The sequence below is a fragment of the Dama dama genome, chromosome 21 (assembly GCF_033118175.1).
Source record: "Dama dama isolate Ldn47 chromosome 21, ASM3311817v1, whole genome shotgun sequence".
NCBI lineage: Eukaryota > Metazoa > Chordata > Mammalia > Artiodactyla > Cervidae > Dama > Dama dama.
In genome coordinates, this window is record NC_083701.1 from 64,470,448 (window position 1) to 64,494,538 (window position 24,091).

At 36.9% G+C, this 24,091-nt stretch overlaps 1 protein-coding gene and 1 non-coding gene across 9 annotated transcripts in view; one reads left to right on the plus strand and one right to left on the minus strand.

Annotated features, from left to right (window-relative positions):
• Positions 1–3,902: 3,902 nt before the first annotated feature.
• MTDH (metadherin) overlaps positions 3,903–24,091 on the minus strand; it is a 57,163-nt gene continuing 36,974 nt past the window's right edge. For 3 of the 8 annotated variants that reach the window (XM_061123703.1, XM_061123706.1, XM_061123702.1), the window contains 7 exons: positions 23,580–23,669; positions 21,509–21,607; positions 15,383–15,507; positions 12,028–12,135; positions 9,676–9,816; positions 7,691–7,847; positions 3,903–7,001 (listed from right to left, as the gene is read on the minus strand). In XM_061123703.1, coding sequence (XP_060979686.1) covers positions 6,931–7,001; positions 7,691–7,847; positions 9,676–9,816; positions 12,028–12,135; positions 15,383–15,507; positions 21,509–21,607; positions 23,580–23,669 — 791 coding nt within the window. In that variant the 3' untranslated portion in view covers positions 3,903–6,930. The remainder of the gene's footprint in view (positions 7,002–7,690; positions 7,848–9,675; positions 9,817–12,027; positions 12,136–15,382; positions 15,508–21,508; positions 21,608–23,579; positions 23,670–24,091) is intronic. The other 5 variants (XM_061123709.1, XM_061123704.1, XM_061123705.1 and 2 more) reach the window with 2 other exon arrangements.
• On the plus strand, positions 11,475–11,581 carry LOC133042951 (U6 spliceosomal RNA). The gene has a single exon (XR_009689645.1). It is a non-coding gene; the product is annotated as a U6 spliceosomal RNA (small nuclear RNA).

Genomic DNA, 24,091 nt, shown 5'->3' on the forward strand with positions numbered 1-24,091 from the left:
TCTTCTCATATAAAGCGATATATCTTAATTATTTCTCCTAACGAAACTGGAAAAAAAATTTCCTTTATAAGAGAAAGGAAAAAAAAAAAAAAAAAGAGTATCTCCTCCACTCCTGAGTTATACATGTAGTTTCCTATATTGTCATTTAAGGTTAAAAAAATTTTTTTTTCGGTCTTATATCCAACTGGGGTTTATCTTCATGTATAAGGCATGATGAGATCCAGTATTATTTTCTTTGTTCTGCTGTGCTACCTATTAAAGAAATCAACCTTTTACCACTGAAACTAAACCACCACCTAAACTGTAAACAAAATTCCCATGAATAATAGGAATGTATTTCTGGATTCCCCATCCTGTTCTTCCGACCTATCCTCTTACTGACAACTTACTAAATTGCATTGGTGTAGTGCTCAATAAATTTTGAACATTCGCACGTCTGGAGTTCCTCACATTGCCCAAGTTCATTCTCCAGTATCCCTTGCTGATTGACACACACGGATGGGAACTCGCCTCTGCCCAGCTCTATGAGAGGAGGGAGGGAAGAGGAGGCCTGGGCAGAACCCAGTTGCGGACACATGTGGCGTGGCCTCCAGCGGCGTAGAAGCAGCCCCTGTGGAGTCAGGAGTCAGTCCTGAGCATCTCAGAGGAGCTGGTGGGTGGGCTGTTTTTGTTCGAGCAGCCCTTGGAAGAGGCCAGGTGTTATTCCTGGTGGTAAGGGAATCTACATCTCTTGTGCTTCCAGATTCTTTTTCAGCGTAAACTAGCCAGAGGCGGCTCTGGGACAGCTAAGAACCCTGATGGATGCAAGGCATTTTAAAGTTTATTCTCATAACTGGTATTCATGAGCAGGGTCCCCTGGCCCTCTCCTGTAACCGCCCACTACTTTTTCTCACTTCATTCTTTTTCACATTGTTTTCACAGTCTTTGAGGTACTTAAAAATCTGTTGCAGTCTAACTGGAGTTGAATTTAACTTAAATATTTGGGAAATATTGATATTTTTGCTTTCCAGATAAGGACAGTTTTTCATTTGTTAGATTGTTATTCTGACCTTGGAAAAGACTACAGTTTTCATTTGGCCTTGTATCTTTTTTGAAACATTTAATTTTAGATATGGTAGTTATGGAAATTCCCTGGCAGTCCAGTGGTTAGGACTTAGTACTCTCATTGCCAAGGCCTGAGTATGCTCAGAGAACTAAGGTCCTGCAAGCACAGGGTGAAGCCAAAAAATAAATAAAAGGGAGTCTAGTGGTTAAGACTGCTGCCTTCAAACGGAGGGGGTGCAGCAGGTTCAATCCCTGGTCAGGAAGCTAAGTTCTCATGTGCCTTATGGCCAAAACCAAAACATGAAACAAGCAATATCGCTAACAAATTCAATAAAAACTTAAAACAAATTGTGGACAAAAGATTGTCCACATTTAAATATTTGGTAGCTTTAGTGGTTATGTAATTTTTTTGTTTTCCATTTCCTTTTGTAGGTGCTTACTCTAGTATAGAATATTCTGTTTTTGTTTATCAGCCACTTTAATGTATCCTCTTTCTAGTGCGCATAAGCTTTTTATTACAACCTCTGGGGTTTTCTAGGTATGCAATCAGGAAAAAATGATTTCTTTCTTCTTTGATGTTGTACCAATTTTAAATTTTTCTTAACTGCTAATACGTAAGACAATGTTGACTAGCGAGTGAGTAAACCTGCCTTGGTTTGACTTTAATGAATCTGACATAAGTATTTCACCTACTTTAAGTTTTTGAAATTTAATTTTGGAATAGCTGTTAGATTTAACACTTCTTCAGCTTAACTGTCATGATCATGCACTTTTTCTGCTTTGGGATTAAATGGTTAGATTTCCTGCTATTGCATCTGTTTAATTCTTTTGAAAATTTTCTGGAGTTTGACTGCTAATAACACAGATGCCTCCCAGTTTCTGGCATCAGATGCCCCTTTCCTAGTTTCAGTGCTAAGACAGGTTTTCCGCCATTGTTCATTATCGTGGTCACTTCAGTTTTGATGAGAAGTGGGAACAGCTCCAACTATTCCCAGCAATGTATTTTAAAATTATGGAAGACAGTTTAGAAAAGAAATTATTCATAATTCTAGTGTCTTAAGGAGCTCAGAGCTCTGGTTGATCTGCCCACAAAGCCCTGTGGTGTTTGTCAGCAAGTCTGTAGCCCCTGGCACACTTCACAAGATGCCCTTGCCCTAAGCAGGACACACACGGCTCTTCTGATCCTGGGGGAGCACCTTCTAGCAAAGAGCCTCGCTATCCTTCCTTGTGGAAAGGCTGCCATGTAAAGTGTGCATCGCACAACTCCGAGGGCACTCTTTGCCCACGTTGATTCACTGTGTACCTTTGCATATTCATCCCAACGATTTCCCACCAGATGTTCATGCACCAGTGAGGCTGTCAAGGCAGCCTTCCGAGACCTGGTGATGTGTGTTACCTGGGACCCCTAGTCAGTTCTGGCACCGAAAAGGACCTGTGCCAACCCTGGGTATATGAGAGCAGCTATTTTCGTCCATGCCTCTGCAGTCCCCCTCCAACACCCCCCACCCCCGCTGCTTGATCCTGTTACCAAAGATCCAGCTCACCCCCAACACCCCCTACTGGTAACGTTCTATATCTTAAGCAGAATGGTGGTTTCAGAGGTGTTCTTTTTATTATGCTTTATAATTTATGTACATGTTACATATATTCATTTTGAAGGCTTTGATACAATAAATAAAAAAGGAAAGCACACATACAAATAAGAATGCCATTATCATGGGGATGACCTTGAATCTGCTTAAATTTTTCTTCAGATTAGCCTGTTCATGAACCTCAGTATTGTTAATTATTAGGTAGGTAGCAAACATTTTACAAGCACCTCATATACCTGTCTTGATGCTAGGATTAGAAATCTTTTATTAAAGTATTTTGAGTAGTAATAATGCCTTTTAATTTTTAAAAGATTATACACCAGGGTAACTTCCCTGAAAACTGTTATAATCTATACTTGCAGTCAACATGTGATAGCAGGCTAGTAAGTTTCTTCAAGCCTCTAGGTCTCTAGAATTTAAAGCACTGAGTGGCAGAAATTTTTCAGAATCTATTACATTTAAGTTAGCATCCAAGGGATTTTAAATTTCTGCTCAATGGGAAAAGCTAACCTGACCTTGAAAGTGATGCTTGGCTGCATAATATACACAATGTATGTCAACCCTGTTCCTGATAGCCCGCTCTCCGCTGCTTCCTCTGTCATGAAACCTGAATGTTAATTTGGCCCGTGAGAGCCCAGGATAGAGACTTAATATTTCCCATGCCCCTTTGAAGCTAGCAGGATCAGGTGACTGCGTGGATAAGCCTGTGTGGTGTGAATAACTCGCTAAGAAGAGCTCTTCAGAGAAGCGGGCAGAAAGGCTGAGAGGGGGTTTCTAACTGGTGCAGCTGTCTGCAGTCGTGACACGGATGCTGCATGCTGAGAAGGCGGGAGAGCAGCACGGGAGGATGGACCCTGGGCGCCTGGCCCCGCCAAGGGTCAGGGCAGCTCTGGACTGCTTTCTCAGACGGACATGAAAGAGAAACAAACTTCTAAAATAATGATGCCAAATTTGAGTCTAATTTCCTTAAAAGGGTTGATACGAGTGATACACTGCCCCTGGTGAGTTACATCTACTGCCAAGATGATGGAAGCTGTTTCCCACAGACAATGCTGCGTCACAAACAGGGACAGCTCAAGAGATGCTTCACTCTAAACACTTCTGCCTTTTCCAGTGGTTAAAACCTCGAAGTGCACCTGTGGTTTCAGAGCATCAGGAACATTTGAAACATATAGAACCTAGAGTTTAGAAACATTAACATCAAGAAGCCTTTTAGACTAGCTTAGGATGCGAAGTCCCCTCCAGTAAGAGAACTGTAACAAGCAATTTAAACAAAACAAAAATGGCTTGTTTTATTTACAATACTCAATGCATTTTACAAATAACATATTTGCATTCCCTAAGTCTGTTGGAAGGTAATTCCAGTTTGTGCAATGAGTTTATAGGAAAGTCTTAAGACATCTATTAGACATCTTAAGCCTAAATTCTAAAATTTGAAAGACATTTCACACTATATTAATAGAGGATTGTTTTTAAGAAAAACTAAACTCTGTAGTTAAATATTGCCCTTCAGTATCTTTAACCCAAGTACAAACTGGATTAGTCTATGAAATAATACCATTAGATTCAGATGACTTATTCCCACTCCCCATCCAATAAAATGCATGCACAAAGGAAACACGGTCAATTACATTAATGACATTTTATTTCAATACTTGTTTTTTGGACTCTCTCAACTTTTGTTTTGCTCAATGTAGGGTACAGAGAGGTAGGATTCCAGTCTGGGGAAGCCCTAACCCATTACTCCCTGCTCCAGGACGGGAAGGGTTTTCACTAAGTCTGCGGAGAAAGGTCAGGATGAAGGCAAGTTTTATTTAGGAGGCTTTGTTTGTTAATCAGAACAAGGATCCCCTTCAGGCCTGATAAGTTTTAATGGGGTCATTTATCTCCCTACTAGTGGCTGGGGGAGCGTCTAATCCAAGCCTCCAAAGGACAATTCTCCTCTCTTCCCCCCTCCCTGGATTTTAGTCTTTTGAGTTGATGCTGGAAAACAATTCCTCTGGTTCAGATGCCAGAAACTGCTTTCATGTCATAAACATTTATGGAACAAGTGAAGAGCGATGAACAATGAATGATATTTTAACTGTGCAACAGTCTGCACCTCATGCATGTGTAAGAGAATGAACTGATAGTAATTTTAACACTCATAGCTGCCATCTCTTGAAATATAAAAGCCATGCCCTAGTTCTTGAGCCAGAGAGAAGGGATGGGTATTTCCATCTCGGATCCACCCAAATTTAGAAGGGCACTTCTCTGTCTCTGCACCCATCTCCCCTAAAAGAAGGTGTTTGTAACACCCAGCATCGGTGGTTCAATGAGAGATACTAAGCTGGAGAAATATAACGTTCGACATTCGACATAGCCAACATAATTCTAAGATAAAGAAATGGTGAGGTAGAGTTGAGAGAGTTCAATTAAATTTTTTGAGCATAGATCTTTTGGCACATTCTAAAATTACACAGACTTCCTATTCAATTATCCTTTGCTGATACCTTTACAAAGTGCTGCAACGCAGGAATTGAATCCTTGGATCTCTTTAGGAAGCAGCTATACAAAGCTAATACAGTCATTTCAAGAAATTCACTCCTGGCACTTTAGCTTATTTACCCCGATACTGAAGCAAATAAAAACAATGCTATCCATTTGCTGAATTTATTTAAACAAATCAATTTAGAAATATCATAGAATTAAACAAAACTTCTGACATGTAAACATATTGCCGTGTTCCTGAAACAGATGTTAACACCTGATAAAAGTTAATAATCGCTTGTTAGGAAAGCTGTCCATTAATAAGGCCAGTCTTCAGCAAAACTAAAACCATTTTGTTTCTTTAGCTTTCCGGTGTAACAATGCAATACTATCAAACCACAATCAAATAGAAGAGACAAAATTGGATGGATAGATCAGTACCATTGGTTACAGCTGTTAAACAGTTTCATTCTTGGCGCCACAGAAAAACAATTAAGCCAATCACATCAAATAAGTCATGGCTTTTTTTCTTTATCACAATTCACTAAGTGATGTTAATTATGGTCCTTGTCAAACACGTTTGGTAAAGGCTATTTACAGTGTACATGGCTGAGCATGCACTATTTATAGTTACAAAGATACCTGCCAGTTTATTACAATAGAATTACACAGTGCCTGAAAATGGTGAAACGTCTCACACGTCATTTAAATCAATACAGTTTCAAGCAGGAAACGTTCCTTATTTGATCACGATTGCAATAATTACATGAAAATTCTTATAAAAACACGAATCCCCTTCAAGAAATTGATGCATATTCTACGCACTACAGGTTAAGGCAGTAAAAAAATGTATTCCTGATAACTGGAGGTCTTGACAATGTCAATTAAAGCTGTCTGACTCTAGTTTTTCATTCTCCATCATGTACTCAAAGTTCTGTCTGTATAACTAGTTTGTGAAAGATTTCACTTGTAAAGTCAAAAAAGCATTAGTAACGAAGAAGAATTGATGCTGGAAAAAAGTAATTGCTAGGGAAAGGAAAAAAATATAAGTTGGATTTTGCCTGAAAGTTTTCAAATCATACACAAGAGCATTATTTTTGAGTCTCAACCTTAAAAGTATAAAACAAATACATAGAGTTTACCTTTCTTAACTTAAAATATACTGTAGTTTGAACAGTTCAAGTAAAGTAAGACTATCAAAAATAACTTCATAAGCCATACAAGTGTCAACAGCATTTTGAATGTTTTAAGAACATTTTAAAAATTGTAAACTAAACCATGACAGTTTAGTTAAATAATAAATGACTTTTTATTTGCACTTGTGATTTCTTTAATACAAATTGCTACCAACAAATATGTAAAGATATGGCAGATTATGCATTTGATCAAAGCACTTTGATTTAAGCATAAAACAGATTCAAATGGTTTAAGTTCCGTGCATAAGATCCAAGAAGCTGCCTACTAATTTGTAGGCAGCCTTCTCTCTAATCAGAATCCTTTATTCTTTAGCTGCAGATGAGATAGGGCACAATCTGTTGTAAACAGGGCACTGCTGTAAAACCAGGATGAGAATCTTAAGATCGTTCTTGTTAGATTGACCTTCCCCAAGTGTCTTCCAGCACTGTAGTATGTTCTGCTGACCTCTTAATTTCATAAATTAACTTTCCTTTGATTCCATTTTTACGGTGGTTGTGTTCACAGTTTTGTTTTAAAAACTGGTTTAAATTTATATAAAACTCTGTACATGTTCACAAATTATTGCATAAACAGCATAATCTTCAAGACAGTGTTTGCAAACACATGTCCAATTCAGGAAGAAAAAAATTCACGTTTCCCGTCTGGCTTTTTTCTTCTTTTTTATTTGTTTGGGAGATTCCCAACTAGTTTCAGACTTGGCTAAAAGGGAAAAAGAGAGAGAGAAAGGGAGAGAGAAAGAGACATCAGGAGGATAGTAAATACTGTTCTGTTTCAAAAGTATAAAAGCAATATCACTAAAACCATGCTTTGAAATCCACTAATAACGCCTCAGATTTTATGTTCACATTTTCAAGTTCTAGTTAAAGGTTTTTAGGTTATTCTCTGGTTGCCTTCCTCTTTTCCTCAATTCCAATGTATTATTTGGTTTAACCATATGGATGTTCATCATTTTGACCTAGAAGAACCATCACTTACAAGACTCAATCTAAGTAATAAGAGTGAAAGTGGATAAACTGGACACTAAAGGTAGCTGAAGGCAGAAAAAGGGGCGGAAGGGGGCACAGTTTTAAGAACTTGTGCACAGAAAAAGCGAGGGGCCCGTAGAGCAGGGGCAGGTACCAAGGGCTCCCCGTGTATGTCCTTAGCCACCGACTCTGGCCTGAAGTGACTTCAGCTGCCTGGTCCTCACCACTGAGCTCTGCAAGGTTCCAAGGAATCCAGGCTTTGCAAAGGAGCAAAGGTCTGCTCCAGTAATCCTCTCATGGGGTCGCACAGAGTCACAGGACTGAGTGACTGGACTGAACTGAGCGATCCTTTAGACTTCTGAGACAGTGACACCTATGAACAGTACAGAGAACCCCAAAAGAACCAAAACGAGGATGACTCACTCTGTGAAGGAGGCACGCTGTTTTGCTTAGCATTTGACTTGGATTTATCTGTTTCTTGTAGCATCGGTGGCACTTGGGAAGAGCTTTTGTCAGAATCATTTTTTGATAAAATAACAGATGGCTCGGTAGAAATAGCAGGTGGAAGAGTCTTGATAGGCTATTTTGAAATAAAATTATCTTAGGTTTTCATAAAAAAAAATCAAATGTCATAGTAATAACAAGAGGCTGCTCAGCTGGAATACAAAGATGGTGAATAAATCATTTACCAGCAGAAGCACTACAACTCATGCCTGCCCTCTAGTGACATATAACCAAATAAATCTTTACCTACAATATCCACAAATAAAGGTTGAGATAAAAATGATTAAATGTGTAAAATTACAAGATGTCTACTGAATCTCAAAGAGGAGCGAATAATTCAATTTTCATTAACTTTTACATTTGTCTTTTTCATTACAAATAACAGGACTTTTTCATGTACTGGTATTCAATGGTTCCGTCCATTTCCCACAAACTCTCACCTCTTCAAAACCTTTTCTTGTAAAGGCAAAAATAGTAAATTTCTGAACTACCAGAAGTGACATCTCCTTTCCTCCTTTTCATGAGGTAGGGATATCTCAAGCAGCAGCAGCTTCAGTTTTCTCCCCAAGGAAAAACATGGCCTCAGATAAAGCAGACTATAGCTACTAGTCCTAATCTATTAAAGCAACTAGTAAAACTCAGGTCCAAATCTTCAGAGTTTCATTGAGTCTGGTAGTGAAATTATAAAGCTTAGGGCCAAACTTGAGTCTTACTTCTCCTCTCCAACCTGGGAGCAGAGTGGTCAACTAACTGATCTGCTGGAATGAGGCTGAACTGTTAATGCATGTTCAGGACAGGTAAAGGACTTGCGGAGTGAGGCTGGAAGAGATGAGGCAGAGATCATCTCACCCTTAAGCTCTACCTGTGATGATGATTTTGAATATAGAAACAAGGGTAAGTCATACTTCTCTTGCCCCTTGTTCTTCCAGACTCCATGAATGCAAAAAAGCAAAAGGAGAAAGGAAACAAAGAGGAAGATGTGCGTGCTTAGGTAACTACTAGGGCTCCTTCCATTTCAGGTATCTGAAGCTGTATTTACAACGCTTGCTTCAGTTTTATTAATGCTCCTTGTGTTTATTCCAAAGTTTTAGTACTCATTTTTAAATCTCTTCCCACCCTCCATCCTCTCACTTCTCTATATTATATCACAGAAGGACTCAAATACCCTTTACAAGGTGACTTCTGAAAATGACTTATCAAAATGTCACATGACCCTTTGTGGTCTTAATATTAAAGCTGTTTCATTAAATATGTAAGCGCCATAAAAGCAGGGGATTTTTTTCCCCTGCTTTGTTCTCTGATATATCTCCAGAACTTTAAATAGTGTGGGAGAGTCTCAATACATGTTTTGAATGAGAACCATGCACAATTTCATAGTTATTAATATTTCATATATTTCTAAACGATACAACTTACCAAATTAGAAATCACTTTTAAAGCGCTATGGGCTTTGTGTCACTGGTCTAGACCTTTTATAAAATGGTCCCTTCTGACATATCAAAATTTTCCACAGATGGCACACATTTCAAGATATTGTCACTACATAAAAAAAATGCTATATTTTAGAGATTGGACCATAGTCATAATATATTATGTGCATGCTTTTGGAAAAGTGCAACTACTCACATTTTCTGTAAGCCATCTGTCTATGTCCCTTGTATACCTAGATATTTAACAAGAAAAAGAAACAGTCTAGTGGCTTTCTCTAGCTTTGCTTCTGACAGTTGTGGGACTTGGGCCAACTTATTCAACTTCTCTAACCTCATTCATACCTTTTCTTTTGGGGTTGCTATGAGGGCAATCTGGTATATTAAAAATGTTTACCACGGTGTTTCAATAAAATATTAGTATTAATACAATTCTCCAGTCATCAAAATTTTATTTCTTGGAGAGCAAAACGTTACCTGGCTATTTTTGATTAGTGCATCAGCTGGATCACTAGTGCTCATGGTCTTCAGAGAAAAAGCTTTGTCCTGCTTTGGACGGACTTTAGAGGCATTCACTGGGAGCTCTTCTCTAACGTCTGTTTCTAATTCCTCTGTGTCCTGCAGAGAAAAGCAGTGCATCAGATGGTATAAAGAATTCTATGAATTAAAACATACTTGGTGTGGAATGCCAATGTCCAGAAGATATTTCTCAAGAAGATAATTTTATTTCAGAAACTGCCCAAATAGCTTAAAAGAGCATAAAAATAATTATTCAAAGATTATTCAAATAATTATTATTCAAAAATTATTTATTATTATTTAAAAATCTCTGGTATGTTCATCATTCCTGTTTTCTTCAGGGATTTAAATCTTCTGTAAACTAAAAAACAACACACTCACAACCTCAAATGGGAATCATTTAATTTACTAAACCAAACAAAAAACTAGTACTTTTTCCTTTTAGAAAAAATTACACAGTGAATTAGTTGATACTTTGAGACTTTAGAAATAGTATTTCACTTAATGACTTCTTCAAGGCATGAAATATATATACACAAGTGCATTTTCTAGATAAAACAAGCTTGCCATAAAATAGGCATGTCATAAAATATCAAGGACAAATTTTTGATTTCCTCAAACTAGTTTTCTCAACTGAAAAATAAAATTTGTGTAGATTCTAAGGTCCTTTCCAAGTTTAAACATTTCCACTGTTAGGTCTTTATAGACTTTCAAAAATACATTATATGCTTAGGTATGTGAAAGAAGTTATGAATAAGAATATGTTAAATATGACATCATTGTAAATGGTAAGAAAGAAAAAAAATCCAAAATGTAATCACTTATGCATAGGCTACCATGTGCTATGTACTTTACAGAACTTCACAGATCTCATTTAATTCTCAAAAGCAACCTATGCAGTTAAGCAACTTGTGCAAAATACAACAACAAAAGAATAGTAAATGGCAGAACTGAGATATGAATACAGATCGACTCATTCACTGTATATAAGTGAATTAAATACACTTAAATATATTTAAGTGAATTTAAGTGATTATATACTTATACTTATTCACTGTATTGAAAAAAACTGGACTTCCCTGGTGGTACAGTGGATAAGAATCCATCTGCCAATAAAGGGGACACGGGTTCAATCCCTGGTCCGGGAAGTTTCCACACACCACGGAGCAACTAAGCCCATGTGCCACAACTACTGAGCCCTTGCACCCAGAGCGTGTGCCCTACAAGAAGCCGCCACAGTGAGAAGCTGCGTAGCACGACGAAGAGCCACCCCCAACTGCCCCATTAGTCTGTGCGAAGCAACCAAGACCCAGTGCAGTAATAATAATAAGAAAAAGAGCACCACCAAAGGAACTTTCACAATTTAATTAAGTAGGAAAATTATTATGTAGCCTGTTCTCTAAATATTTTGGCTATCTCCTACATTTAAAGGAATGAAAACAATTAGCCACAAAGTTACAGGTGAGAAACAAGATTTTCATAAGCTGCAATGTAACAGTGATAATGCTTTCAAAAACAAAGTCATGCATATTTCTAGTCATCTAGTACACCTGAAATTAATCTTTGTTTTCATCTATATTAAAATCTAGAAATATTTTCCCAGATAGGAAAAGACAAAAGAAAAGGAAAAGTTTCTGTTAAAAGCCAAAAATATCAGGAAAGGATACCAAGTGCAACAGCCAGCAAACTCAGAGTTAAGTGCAAGATATCCCTTGTTATGCACATGGTTTTTATAACTGTATTAAAATTCTCATCTGGTGCTCGCTTCGGCAGCACATATACTAAAATTAGAACGATACAGAGAAGATTAGCATGGCCCCTGTGCAAGGATGACATGCAAATTCGTGAAGCATTCCATATTTTTACACATGTACACCCATGGCGGATTCAAGTCAATGTATGGCAAAACCAATACAATGTTGTAAAGTAAAAAAAAAAAAAATAAATAAAAATGGGGGAAAAAAATTTCTAATCTGCTAAATTCCACTGCTCAAAGAATTTCTGAGTATGAAATACCATAACCTCTGTTTCATTTCACTATAATATAAACCCAAGTGCACTAATTTAGAATTTTAGTTAGTTGCTTTTGGTTTACATCTTTGATATGATTTTCTTTAGAGCAATAATCTTTTTATTACAGCATGATATATAAAACCTTTAAAACATTCTATGACTTTTCAAACACTAAGTAAATCTGATATCTCACATCCTGTCTTTATATCTCTACATTTTCTTAGCATCTGCAAATGATCCTTTCATAAGTCAGTAGTAGGTGCTTAATGAAGGATGTCTGTTGTTTTGATATTTTACCTGTGCAAGAGCATTATCTTCACCTTGCTTCTTCTTTTTCTTTTTTTTCTTTTTAGATTTTCCGGTTGGAAGAGCTCCCTCTCCCTTTTCTTTATCATCATCTGAAACCTGATGTTAAAGGAAAAGTACTGAAATGAATCAATGAAGTTTTCTTTATTCATAATTTAGGAAATAATTTATTAGGTTTAGTCTTTTTCTCCCAAATTCTACAATTAGTAATAATAAAACTGATCTTAAGTCACACAAAAAATAACAAAACTCTTCTTCACTCTTCTATTTGTTTATGATAAACCCCTTTTTCTTACATCTTTCATTATTCACTACATGATCAATTAGAGCTGTGCAAACATTGGTTTTTAAAAGTTCATTTCATAGGTCATTCATTTTATTTAAACACAGAGCTATTTGCATTAAAATTGAATTTGACTCTGTTAAGACAACGACAAGGTACAGAGGAAGAGAAAGTATCTGTAAATCATATATCCAACAAAGGACTTGTATCCATATTATACGAAGAACACTCAAAATTCAACAGTAAACAGACAATCCAGTTGAAAAACATGCAAAAGATATAAACAGGTATTTCACAAAGTGACTGGAAAGGTTCTGCATCTTTAAAAAATTTTTATTTATATTTATTTTGGGGGCTCTGCTGGGTCTTCTTTGCTGTGTGGGCTTCTCTCTAGTTGTGACGGGCGGGGGCTACTCTTGAGTCGCAGTATGTAGGCTTCAGTTGCTGTAGTTCTCAGGCTGTCTTGTTCCGCAGCATGTGGGATCCTCCCAGACCAGGGATGCAACCCCTGTCTCCTGCATTGGCAGGTGGATTCCTCACCACTGAGCCACCAGGGAAGCCCTAGAAATGTTCTTTGTCTTGACTGTATTAGTGTCAAGGTCACAACCAAGGTTGTGATAATTGTCCTAAAGTTCTGCAAGATGTTATCACTGGGGGCCCCTGGGTAAAGGGTACAGGTGTTTTTTCTCTGTATTATTTCTTTTAAGTGACTCTAAAATTAGCTCAAAACAAAAGCCTTAATTTAAAAAAATGTGAGAAGGAATGTCATTAAAAATAATACTGTGCATGACAAAAATAGCAAATTAGAATCTTGGTTAAGAGACGTTCAGTCCAAGTCGGTTCCTAGCTGTGGAGAAACTTCCACAGAGGTTTTAACCACAGGCTCATAATGATGAAAATATCATATGAAAAGATGCATCCTCTGAAGGATATTCAGGTCACAAGGACTCCAGTCCGTCTGCTTTTCAGCCAATTTATAATCCATCCATAAGAGAAATGTGATTCCTCATGGTAGAACATTATTTTTGCTCATGGGAAAAAGGCTGAAATTAACATCTTTTAACTCATGAAAAAATTGACATTATCGGCCTCCCTGGTGGTCCACTGGTTAAGAATCCACCTCATAATGCAGGGAACATGGGTTTGATCCTTGGTCTGGGATGATCCCACATGGCACTGAACAACTAAGCCCGTGTACCACAACTTTTCTTAGGCCAATCTACAAAACACCCCGCATCTAACACATCCCAAACTGAACCAACCACCTTTCCCCTCAGTTTTTGTTTTCTCTGTTGGGAATACCACTTTCACCATCCCAGTTACCTAAGCGTTCTGGAAGTCATTTTTTTTTTTTTTAAATATTTCTATATTTATTTAGTACTTATTTATTTATTTAGTTGCAGCTCATAGGATCTTTAGTTGTGGCATGTGGGATCTAGTTCCCTGACAGGGATTGAACCTGGGACCCTCGGCATTGGGAGCATGGAGTCTTAGCCACCGGGCCATCAGGGAAGTCCCTGGAAGTCATTTTTGATGATTCTTTCTCCAATCAATTCTAACCACATGTTCTGTTGATTTTGCTTCAATTTATTTTTCAAACCCCTCCCCTACTCTGTATACTATTCTTACCACTGCTGTACAGGTCTACTAAAACAATGTTTAAACTGGTATTCCTGCCTTTATTCTTATACGCCTCCATTCCTTTATCTATAGGGATTACCAAAGTGGCAAAAAAACCCCCCCCCAAAACAAAAACACCCCCACAAAAACAAACAAAAAAATCTCACAAAAACAAAACAAACCACTTTAAGATTCTCCCATTATTTATAGGACAAAATCCAAGGTTTTTTGCATGATATTCAAAGGCTTGTAGAATCTTCCCTCTTCTTTCCTTTCCAGTCTCATTTCTGACCCCTCTTTGCTCTGACCCCATTATGCTCTTACCTCTGGGATGCCTTTGCTAAAACTCCAAAGTGCTTTCATAATTCCTAATACATTATAACATGACCTTTATCTTCCAGAGTGCTGGTCTCTTTCCTCTCCTCCCTGCCTGGAATGTAGGCTCCTTGAAGGCAGTAATTGTACTTTGTTTCTCTACTAGCACAATATCTGAGCCACAGCAGATGTAATTAATCATTGTTGAATAATAATGGCCCTATTATCTTCTCTTTGACTTTTTTTTTTAATAGAAAAACTAACCAGCAGAAAAGTTCAATCAGTAGCTTAGTGTCTCTTGTAAATATCACTTCCATTCTTTTTCAAAGCTATCAACTTAGTTCATTATCTCCTGCCCTGATTTATGTAATCCAAATAGTACAAAATAGGCTCCAAAATCAGTCTTCTCAATTTTCTGCAATATCTAGCCTAATTTTTCTAACCCCAGCAATGACCAGGTTATCCCTGGTTTATTTTATTTTTTATCCCTGGTTTAAAGACTGTCCGTAGGTTCTCATTACTTACAGAATTCCATAAAACTGTGGCAATCTATATCATTCGTTTCATCTATTTACCAAATGCCAAACATGTTGCTAGAGCTACAAAAACAGAGACTTCACAGTCCCTTTCCTTAAGGAATGAAGCCTAGAAGGGGAAGACTGACATGTAAACCACTGATCCTACCACCAGTCGATTCCACAGGTGTATTATTCCTCCCCATCAAACATGTTACTTTCCTTGGCTCGTTTTTCATAATGTTCTCAGTCTTATCTTGCTATGAAACTTTCCTCAATTTTTTACTGAGATCCAATCTGCTTGTATCTAAACACACCAAGAGTTGTTAGGCTGATAAATAATTCTAGTAAGAGGACAGGAATTGTGCATTTGTTTTCTTATCAATATATAGTAATGCTTTCCACATAGAATCCCCAGTAATCTGTGGAAAGAAGAAATAGTAATAGAGAGAAGGCATGCGACCCTAAGATGATTGAAGCTAGTGTGATTAGAATGCCTCTCTGAAGCAGTTCTACCCCTGGATACATTTATAATACAGAATGTAACCCTTAATAATTCCAATACAGTTGGATGCACAGAGAAATAAACATACCCACCAATCCTTTTACTCACTTTTTGATCATCAGGAATTGGTTCCTGGGACTTCAGAAGTGAGGCTCTTTCTTCATCTACCCAGTTCCCCCACTCTTCTGCTGGTGCATTCCAATCAGAACTGGGATCAGCAGAAGACAGACCATCTAAAATTTAACAGTGTGAATCAGGTTATCTGTCACTTCTGCCAAAAACCAAATGCAAAACCCCAAATTCTTTATGTTGAACTAAGCTGTAATTTTAAACTATTACTCTTCTTCCTCCCAACCACATTTTAATAGCTAGGAAAAAACCCAGTAACATGATGGTAAAAGCCTTTCCCCAACTTCTGCTGGGCCTATTACATGACTAGATGGAATGACTAAGAAACTCCAGAAAACTTATTAATTAACCATTTATTCCATTCTTCCTACTTCCTTTATTATTAAAGGAACTTTGTCTCCTGAATTTGCTTTCTTTTCATTGTGTATATCTAACTATAAGAAGGACTTGGTCATTTTTTTTTGTTTTCTGATTCTTCCCCCCACGGTACAAAATGAGTCTTTAACAGAAGTGCCAAAATCACGCTCTTCCCCTCCTTATGAACTTTTCAAGATTAGGTTCTTCAAGTTCACCAAATCATGCAGAATATTTAACCTCTTCCTCTTCTCCTCTTTTTAAAAATACTTAACCTGTACCTTACATTTTTTTCAGATTATTCAATGCTACTTACATCTTTCCAAATATGTGAGTCGTTTTTAGGGTTTCTATCACCCTATCCTCAAGAACAATCTTTTTGTGGACAGGGTGATAGAATTTAAGAAAAAAATTTTAACCTAGACTTTCATACACATCCATGTATACACCCATGACTACTTACTGTCAAGATAACAGAAGTTAGACTTTATTTCTAAATGGTTAGCAAGTCATCCTAACATTATTCTTAACTGGGGGAAAAAACCCCAAAACCAAAAAACAAACTCTGACTTTTGCCCAAATAATGCCAAATGCTACTTTTCCCAAATAATAAATTCTTATATACTTCAGTCTGTTTCTGGAATTTCTGTTCCATTCATCTATTCCTGGGATAGTGGAATACAAAATGTAACTCTGTATGCATTTTAACATCTAGAAAAACAAATCTGCCTGCATTTCTCTTATTTTCTTCACTATTCTTATTTTTCCACATGAATTCTATTATTTTTGTTTAGAGGGGAGGAACTATGATACATCTTCATCAAGACTTTTAAAAAGTCTATCTTTTAGAAAAATATGTAATGATCTGGGAAAATGCTCATAGGAAAAAAAAGGCAGACAAAACTGTCTGTGCACCATGATCCCAAATTTATATAAGGAAGAGATTAAGGAATACATTAATAATAGATACATCTCAACAATGGAGTTACAGGAATTTCATCTTATTAAGTACTAGAACTTGAGCTAGACAGGTAACAGAGATACAAAAATGAGTATGACAAAAGGCCTTCCCACATGGAGCTCACAGTACAACAGACAGTTAAGTACAGAGTGAGATTCTGTCATGAGAAGCGCAAAAAGGGAGAAGAGGGACTAAACCAGTAGAGGATGGGGAGAGACTGAAAGCATAAGAATCTATGGTCCAGTATAGGAGAAGCATGGACAAGTGACTACAAGTGTGAAATATATTACAAACCAGGAAGTTCCTTTCTATATTTCTGTATTTGCTACTACAAGCAGGTATGCAGAGCCGGCATCACACAGTAACAGCATAGAGGTTAAGACTCTAAGGTGTCTTAGAGTCAAACAGACCTATATTTGAATACTGCTCTACTACTTAATAACCATGTAATTTGGGTCAAATTTCTTAACCTTAACGGGCTATGTACCAACTTCATAGGATTGTTGAAAGGATTATATAAGATACATGTAAAGCAGTTCAGGACAATGCAGTAAGTGCTTAATAAATGCTACCTATTGCTTTTATACATTATTGATGACATTAATAATAGAAAGCCAGTTTAAAAGTTATCAGGCATATACAACTAATTTATTTCTCACAATCCTGTAAATCTCCCAATAAGATACACTTGGTTATGTCTTAATGTATGTGTCATTTTTATAAGTAAAGATGGATCTAGTAGATGTCTGGAACCAACTGCTCACCTTACACCAAGCATTCATTAACAATATTTTTAGGAGATTTGAATGCCAAAGTTGTCAATGATTTTACTTAACCCTCACAAGTAAGATTTGGAAAACCGGTGTTCATAAACCAAGTCTCTTAAGACCTCTTATCAGGAAAAAAACCCTTTGTCAAGGGGAGAAAAAAAAAAAGTTTAAGCAAATGGGACTTCCTTGGTGGCTCAGTGATAAAGAATCCTCCTGCCAATGTAGGAGACGGGTTCAATCTTTGGGTCAGGGAGACCCCCTGGAGAAGGAAATGGCAATCCATTCCAGTATTCTTGCTTGGGAAATTCCACAGACAGACGGGCCTGGCAGGTCCATGGGGTTGCAAGAGTCAGACACGACTTAGAGACTAAATAAGAACAACATAAACTCTTAATAAATACAGGAGCAGTGCAGGTGTGGTGAGGGGTAAAAATCTAATAAAGTACTTGGTAAAATTATTATTTTTTTTAAAGGTTCAGACAACCATAAAGCTTGAGGAATAACTGTAGCCCATGCTTCAACTTCTATCAGAACATTAACAGAAACATAAATCTCTACAGGCTTTATTAAAGCTTTATGGTGATTTTTCCATGTCTATTGATTTCAGGTTGGTATACCTATCTGTTTTTTGTGGCTACATTGTGTGGCATGTGGGATCTTAGTTCCCCAGCCAAGTACTGAACCTGCGCCCCCTGCAGTGGAAACTACTGGACCATCCTTTAAAATTAACTGGAGATCAAATAAAACTGCTTCCTACCCCTGCCCCATTTGTAGAATTTTAGTTCCCTGACCAGGGATTGAACCCGGGCTCTCGGCAGAAAAACACAGAATCCTAACCAGGGAATTCCCCAAATAAAACTACTCTAAAACAACAGGTCAATCCCCTAAGCCTAAAAATTGTCACCAGGCAACTTCTCAATGCATAATTCTTACAGTTCATGGGCCTAATAAACTTCTAGACAGTTTCCTTGAAATTGTGTAGTATAGTTTCATTCATGCCATAGTTCTCTCCAATTATAATTTCTCATTTCTTAAAATTCTTCCATTAGTTTGCTAAACTGTTTCCAAAGAACTATATTAGCTGTCTTTTCTTTTTTTTTTTTATTAGCTGTCTTTTCAAAATGGTCTTTTCAAAAAGGGTCTTTTCAAAATAGCTCTCTATTTAATTTGCTTGTGAAACAATGTTTTAGGTTTAAGCATCTCATAGCTGTTTTCCTTTCTATTTCAGTAATAAAGTGGCTGTCAGTTGTTTCTGGTCAAAACTTAATTCAGCATTAACTTTAATAAAACAAAACAACTATGTTAGAAAGACATTCTCCAGTGTTGAAACAGACAATACAAGTTAACCTCACTGAGTCGACTATGCTCCTAAAAGACAATTAATAGTACCACAACACTTACTGAATATTTACCATGTAGTGGGCAGTGTTCTAAGGGCTTTATATGTATTATGTCATTTAATCCTCTCAACAAGTCTGTGAAGGAAGAAATATTATTTACAGATGATGAAACTGAAGCAGAGGAAAACAAGGTGGCCAAGATTCAAACTCAGGCAGTCTGTCCTCAAAGCTCATGCTCTTAACCTCTTCACTATGGGGCCATTACTTCTTTCACTCTGATGTGTCAACAAAAACAAAATTCTATTCAAAATCTGACTTTTTATAGGGGTTATGATATTGTTCCTTTATGGTCAAGATAACTGACAGATTAACATCTGCCTTTAAAAAATGTTACCTTCTGTACTTTAGCATCTTAATTTTATTTTTTAAACTATTTTGGCTGCAAGGCAGGAACTTAGTTCCCTGACCAGGGAGCGAACCTGTGCCCCATGCAGTGGCAACGTGGAGTCTTAACCACTGGACCACCATGGAAGTCCCAGCATCTTAATTGTATATTCAAGTGCTTCGGTAAATTAAGTGCCTTTCTGCCAGATAATGATGTCTATGCCTCAAACCAGAGGGTCAATATATTACTCAAATCACACTGTTAAATAATACATATACTTTGTGGGATTAGTAATCTCAAATACGTCAAGCATTCTATAAATTTAGAAGGAATGACTAAACTCACTGAGTACCAAAATTAGGGACATTAAAGAAGGTAACACAAAAAATAAAATTCAGAGAAAATGTGGTTAAAGAGTAACTGAGGACTTAAAAGACTGCCAATACAGCATAACGAACAAAGAAAGTGTTCTTAATGCTTATTACTTTAAGAACAGAGTCCCATGGATATGTTTATTTCAGTATGTTTATTAGCCAATTTTTTTTATACAAGGATAAAAAGTAGAGCTGTTGTGTCCAAGCAGTGAAGCCTAGAGCCCTGCTTGCTCAGTTTTTCTCAGCTTTAACCCACAGCTGCCCAAGACACCTCAGTGCTATTTTCTTACAATCACTACCTGTTAGTCCTATAATCATTCCTCAAGTCTATTTTGCACATAGCTGTTCATTCTTCCCAAAGTACAGGTAAGGCTTTTTTTCCCCTCTAAAAATTGCTTTCACATCTTTATAACACTTTGTATTTATCTGATACTTTATAATTTTCAAAGAATTTTCATGTTCATTCAGTATCTCATTAAAACCTCGTAACACTCTATGGAAATAGGTATGAGAGACTATTTGCTCTATTTCACAGGTCAGTTAATCTAGATTCCAAGATAAGTGACAAAATTCAAGACATATGAGTTGCTACTTTTTAAAGTCAGGATTAGAACTAGGATTTACCTTCTAAACTAGTATCCTTACCCTTACCTCCCTAATATTTAGTCAGCAGATGGTAAAGAATCTGCCTACAATGCAGGAGATCTGTGTTCGATCCCTGGGTGGGGAAGATTCCCTGGAGGAGGAAATGGGAGCCCACTCCAGTATTCTTGCCTGGAGAACTCTATGGACAGAAGAGCTGGCAGGCGACAGTCCATGGGGGTCACAAAGAGTCGGGTTAGATACGACTAAGCGACTAATACTCAAGGCTTTTTACAGTATGGTCCTTCGTAATTTACCTTTCCAACCTCGTCTCCCTCAACCTCTAAGAATTACGCTTCAACTAATCTAAGAGACCAGTCTAAGACTGATTTTCAGACTGTGTTTCAAACTTACCTTTATGATTACTATCATCACCAAGGCTGTACATGTAGTGGTTAAAGCATGAACTCTGGAGCCAGACTACCAAAGTTTGATAGCTGCTCCTCCAACTTAACTGTGTGGCTGGGGAAAATTAGATAACTTTTCTGTGTTTCAGTCTCTTCATCTGCAAAGTGTGGGGAAAAAATAATACCTACACCTCATAGACCTGTACTAAACAAACTAATAATATACATAAGACTTAGACCACTGAGATCAGCGCCTGGCACGGTCAGGTGTCTGCCTTTATTATAACATCACTGCTGAACACCTGTGTAAAGCGCTGCGCTAAGTACTGACGGAAAGAAAAGTCAGAGAGAGCTCCTGTCTTCAGAGGGTTGGAAATTCTAAGATTTGAGGTTGTGGGGGATAAAAAACATTTTTTTAAAATGAAGATGGTATGAGCTTTCTGAACATAAAAATCATATTCTTCCCCCCTTCCTCTTTTTTGTGATTCTTGCCTTTAACTTTCTTATGCTTCTACTGGAAATTAGACTAAGAAAACGGTTTTCTACCAACATAAAAACCTGCATACCTCACAAATTCAAAGCCATTCTTATATATTCTATTCACTCTAGTATATTAAAACTAGGGAAATAAATAGAATATTTATTTAAAACAAACAATTTTAAAAACTATAAAAACTACAGTGCAACTGTAAGAAAACTTCATGTTTAAATATTGCCTCAATCATGAAAACCGAATTTAATTTTCTTTTTTTAAATTCTACAGGTATTTAATAATCGGTTTATAAGTAGGATACATTTGGTATTAAGTTATATATCTATGACCTAAAAGGTGGAAAATTAGAATTAAAATTAAAAAACATAAACATGAATTCAGGGTGCTAGAAAGAAAATTCTGAAAACAAAAACAAAAGCAAACTGATAAAAGGACATACTTAACCCAGACCATTCATCATCGATATAGGGTTGATTACGGCTAACATCCCACTGATAATCAGAAGTGGTAGACTGAGAAACTGGCTCAGCAGTAGACCCTTAAATGAAAACGAATGCAATAAAATTAAAAATGGAAATTTCTAATGATGTTTCATAACAATTGTTCTATACTTTGCACACGAAGATTTAATTATTTTTCATTTCTCCTAAAAGGAAAAATTCAGACATTAGAAAAAGAGTTAAGATAAAGAAAAGTAGAATTGATGGTAATTTTAGATTAAGTATGATAATCACTAGATTGAATTCACTGATCAGAAATCTATTTTTTCCCTAGTACCGATCCATTAGATTTTATCTTTTATTAATACATACTTCAAATTGGCTATCTCCAAATTTCAAGTCAAAAAAGTTTTATTTTTCTTAATGAAAAGTAATAAAGCATTAAAAAAAACCTAGATGTTTCAGAATATCCCTATATCCTTAGAACCCTGAAGGAGAGAATTACAAAATGTCTGAGTTTCCTAGAACTTTCTAAGGAAAAAGACAAAAGAAATAGATGATACTTAGAGAAGTGAGGCAGAAAGAAGCCGAAGAGAATTTAGAGAGCTGTGCCGGCGGTTTAGAGACCAACTTAAGTTCAAGTGCACTTAAAGAGAAGAGAAAATTATCTTCTAAATTTTTTGTCTTTATTTCTTTGGGAGGTGGGGAATAAGTGTGGTGAGTGGGGGTCACACAGCCCTTAAGCAGTATGATGAAAGCTATGGTTAGACTACTGTCCAGGACTTACATGAAATCCTGCATACAGTTTTCAGGACATACACATTCAAAGATGCCAGGTCAAAATCCTTGGCTCTACTACCATAAACTCATTTTAGCATGGAAATGTGAAGAGTGGTTCTCCATCAGGGATTTATATACCATGGACCTTCTGCATCAGAATTTGCATGTGTTTTGGAGTCCTTCTTAGGTGACTCTGATACTCACTTTGGATTCAGAGCCACAGATATAAAGAAAGGGTTAAGAAGAATATGTTTGTATAAGAGATTTAGCCATAATCACTTCCTCTCATAAAAATCCTCACAGATTTTCAGCTAGTTGTAGATTAGCTTATTAGCTTACCACTAACATGCTTGACATAAACTCAAAATGGTTACATATTTTAAAAATAAACTTTAACAAGTAGAGCAACTCTATAAAATTCATATATAATTAGCACATTAGTTGTTTAGAAAGACTATAGTAACACTGTTGCTATTTCTTTAGCAGCTTTCTCTGAATATATGGAGAGAACAGCATCTGTGTTGTACAAAGTCACCAAATGAAGGAAAAAATTAACTTGTACCTCTGGAACTACAATGTAGCCTGTAAGACCAGGGGTTGGCAAATCACAACTCATAAACCAAATCTAGCTACCCCCTTTTTGTACGGGCCCAGGAGCCAAGAACAGTTTTTATATTTTTAAATGGTTGAAAGAAAGTCAAGAGAACAAAATTTCACCCAGACACACTCATCTGGTTTATGCATTGCCTCTGGCTTCTTCCCTGCTACAAAGGCAGAATGGCCCACATAGCCTAAAATATTTATTATTGGGCCCTTTACAGATAAAGTTCGCTGACCTCTCTTCTAGATTAGTGGCTCCAGACGCTATGGAACTACATGGTTAGCACACTGGGTCCATGAACTATTATTAATAAATGGCATATCTATGTAAGTGAGGCTGGATTGATGGTAGTTTGGTAGTAATAATGGAATAAACTAGTAACAGAAGTGTCATGGCTTTGAAGGAAGGCCTTCTATTAATATCTGCATTTGTCTGCATGTGTGCCAACAAGTTTTCAGTTATGTTAGGCCACAGAATCTTCCTATCTATACAACAAAAGGAACTAAGCCACCAGCAGGTAAGAGTTTAGGTCTTTCGCTCTCTGTTTCAAGGCCTTTGCTACTTTATATTATTTAATCTATAATTTATGTGGCTAGCAGTACTTGACTCTGATTATTTTTTCAAAGAACAAGTGCTACAATTAAACAGAAAATTCTTTGTTAACTAAATGAAAGACTGTTTTCACATACCAGAAACAGCAGAGTTAAGTGTGAGAGATGCAAAAGAAGCAGAATTCTGTTCAGAGGTATTCATTCCCCTATCCACACTAGACCAAGCAGCTGTTAAAATAAAGAACGTCACTTGGAACCTTCAATTTGCAATGAAACTTGAAAGACATGTACAGATTTAAAACTATGATAATAATATTAAAAGATACCCTGAGAAATCTGAACCACCTAGTACAACAATAGTGACTGTTTATTGAAGGTCTGTTATGTACTGGGCTCTTGACACCAACTACCTCTAATCCTTAGGGCAATGCTGCTAGGTAAAGTTTCAGCGCAGTTAAGTGACTTGCTGACAGAAAACACCTGAGCCAGCCTGGAACCTGAGCCAGCTTTCCAAGCCCATGTTTTCTCTACTATGGCGACACGCCTGATCGTGCGCCACATGAAGCTACTGCCAGCTTGGATCAGGCACTGAAACTTAGTGCTTGATATTCATTATAGACAATCCTTTAAACTGCTTAAATATGAGGTTC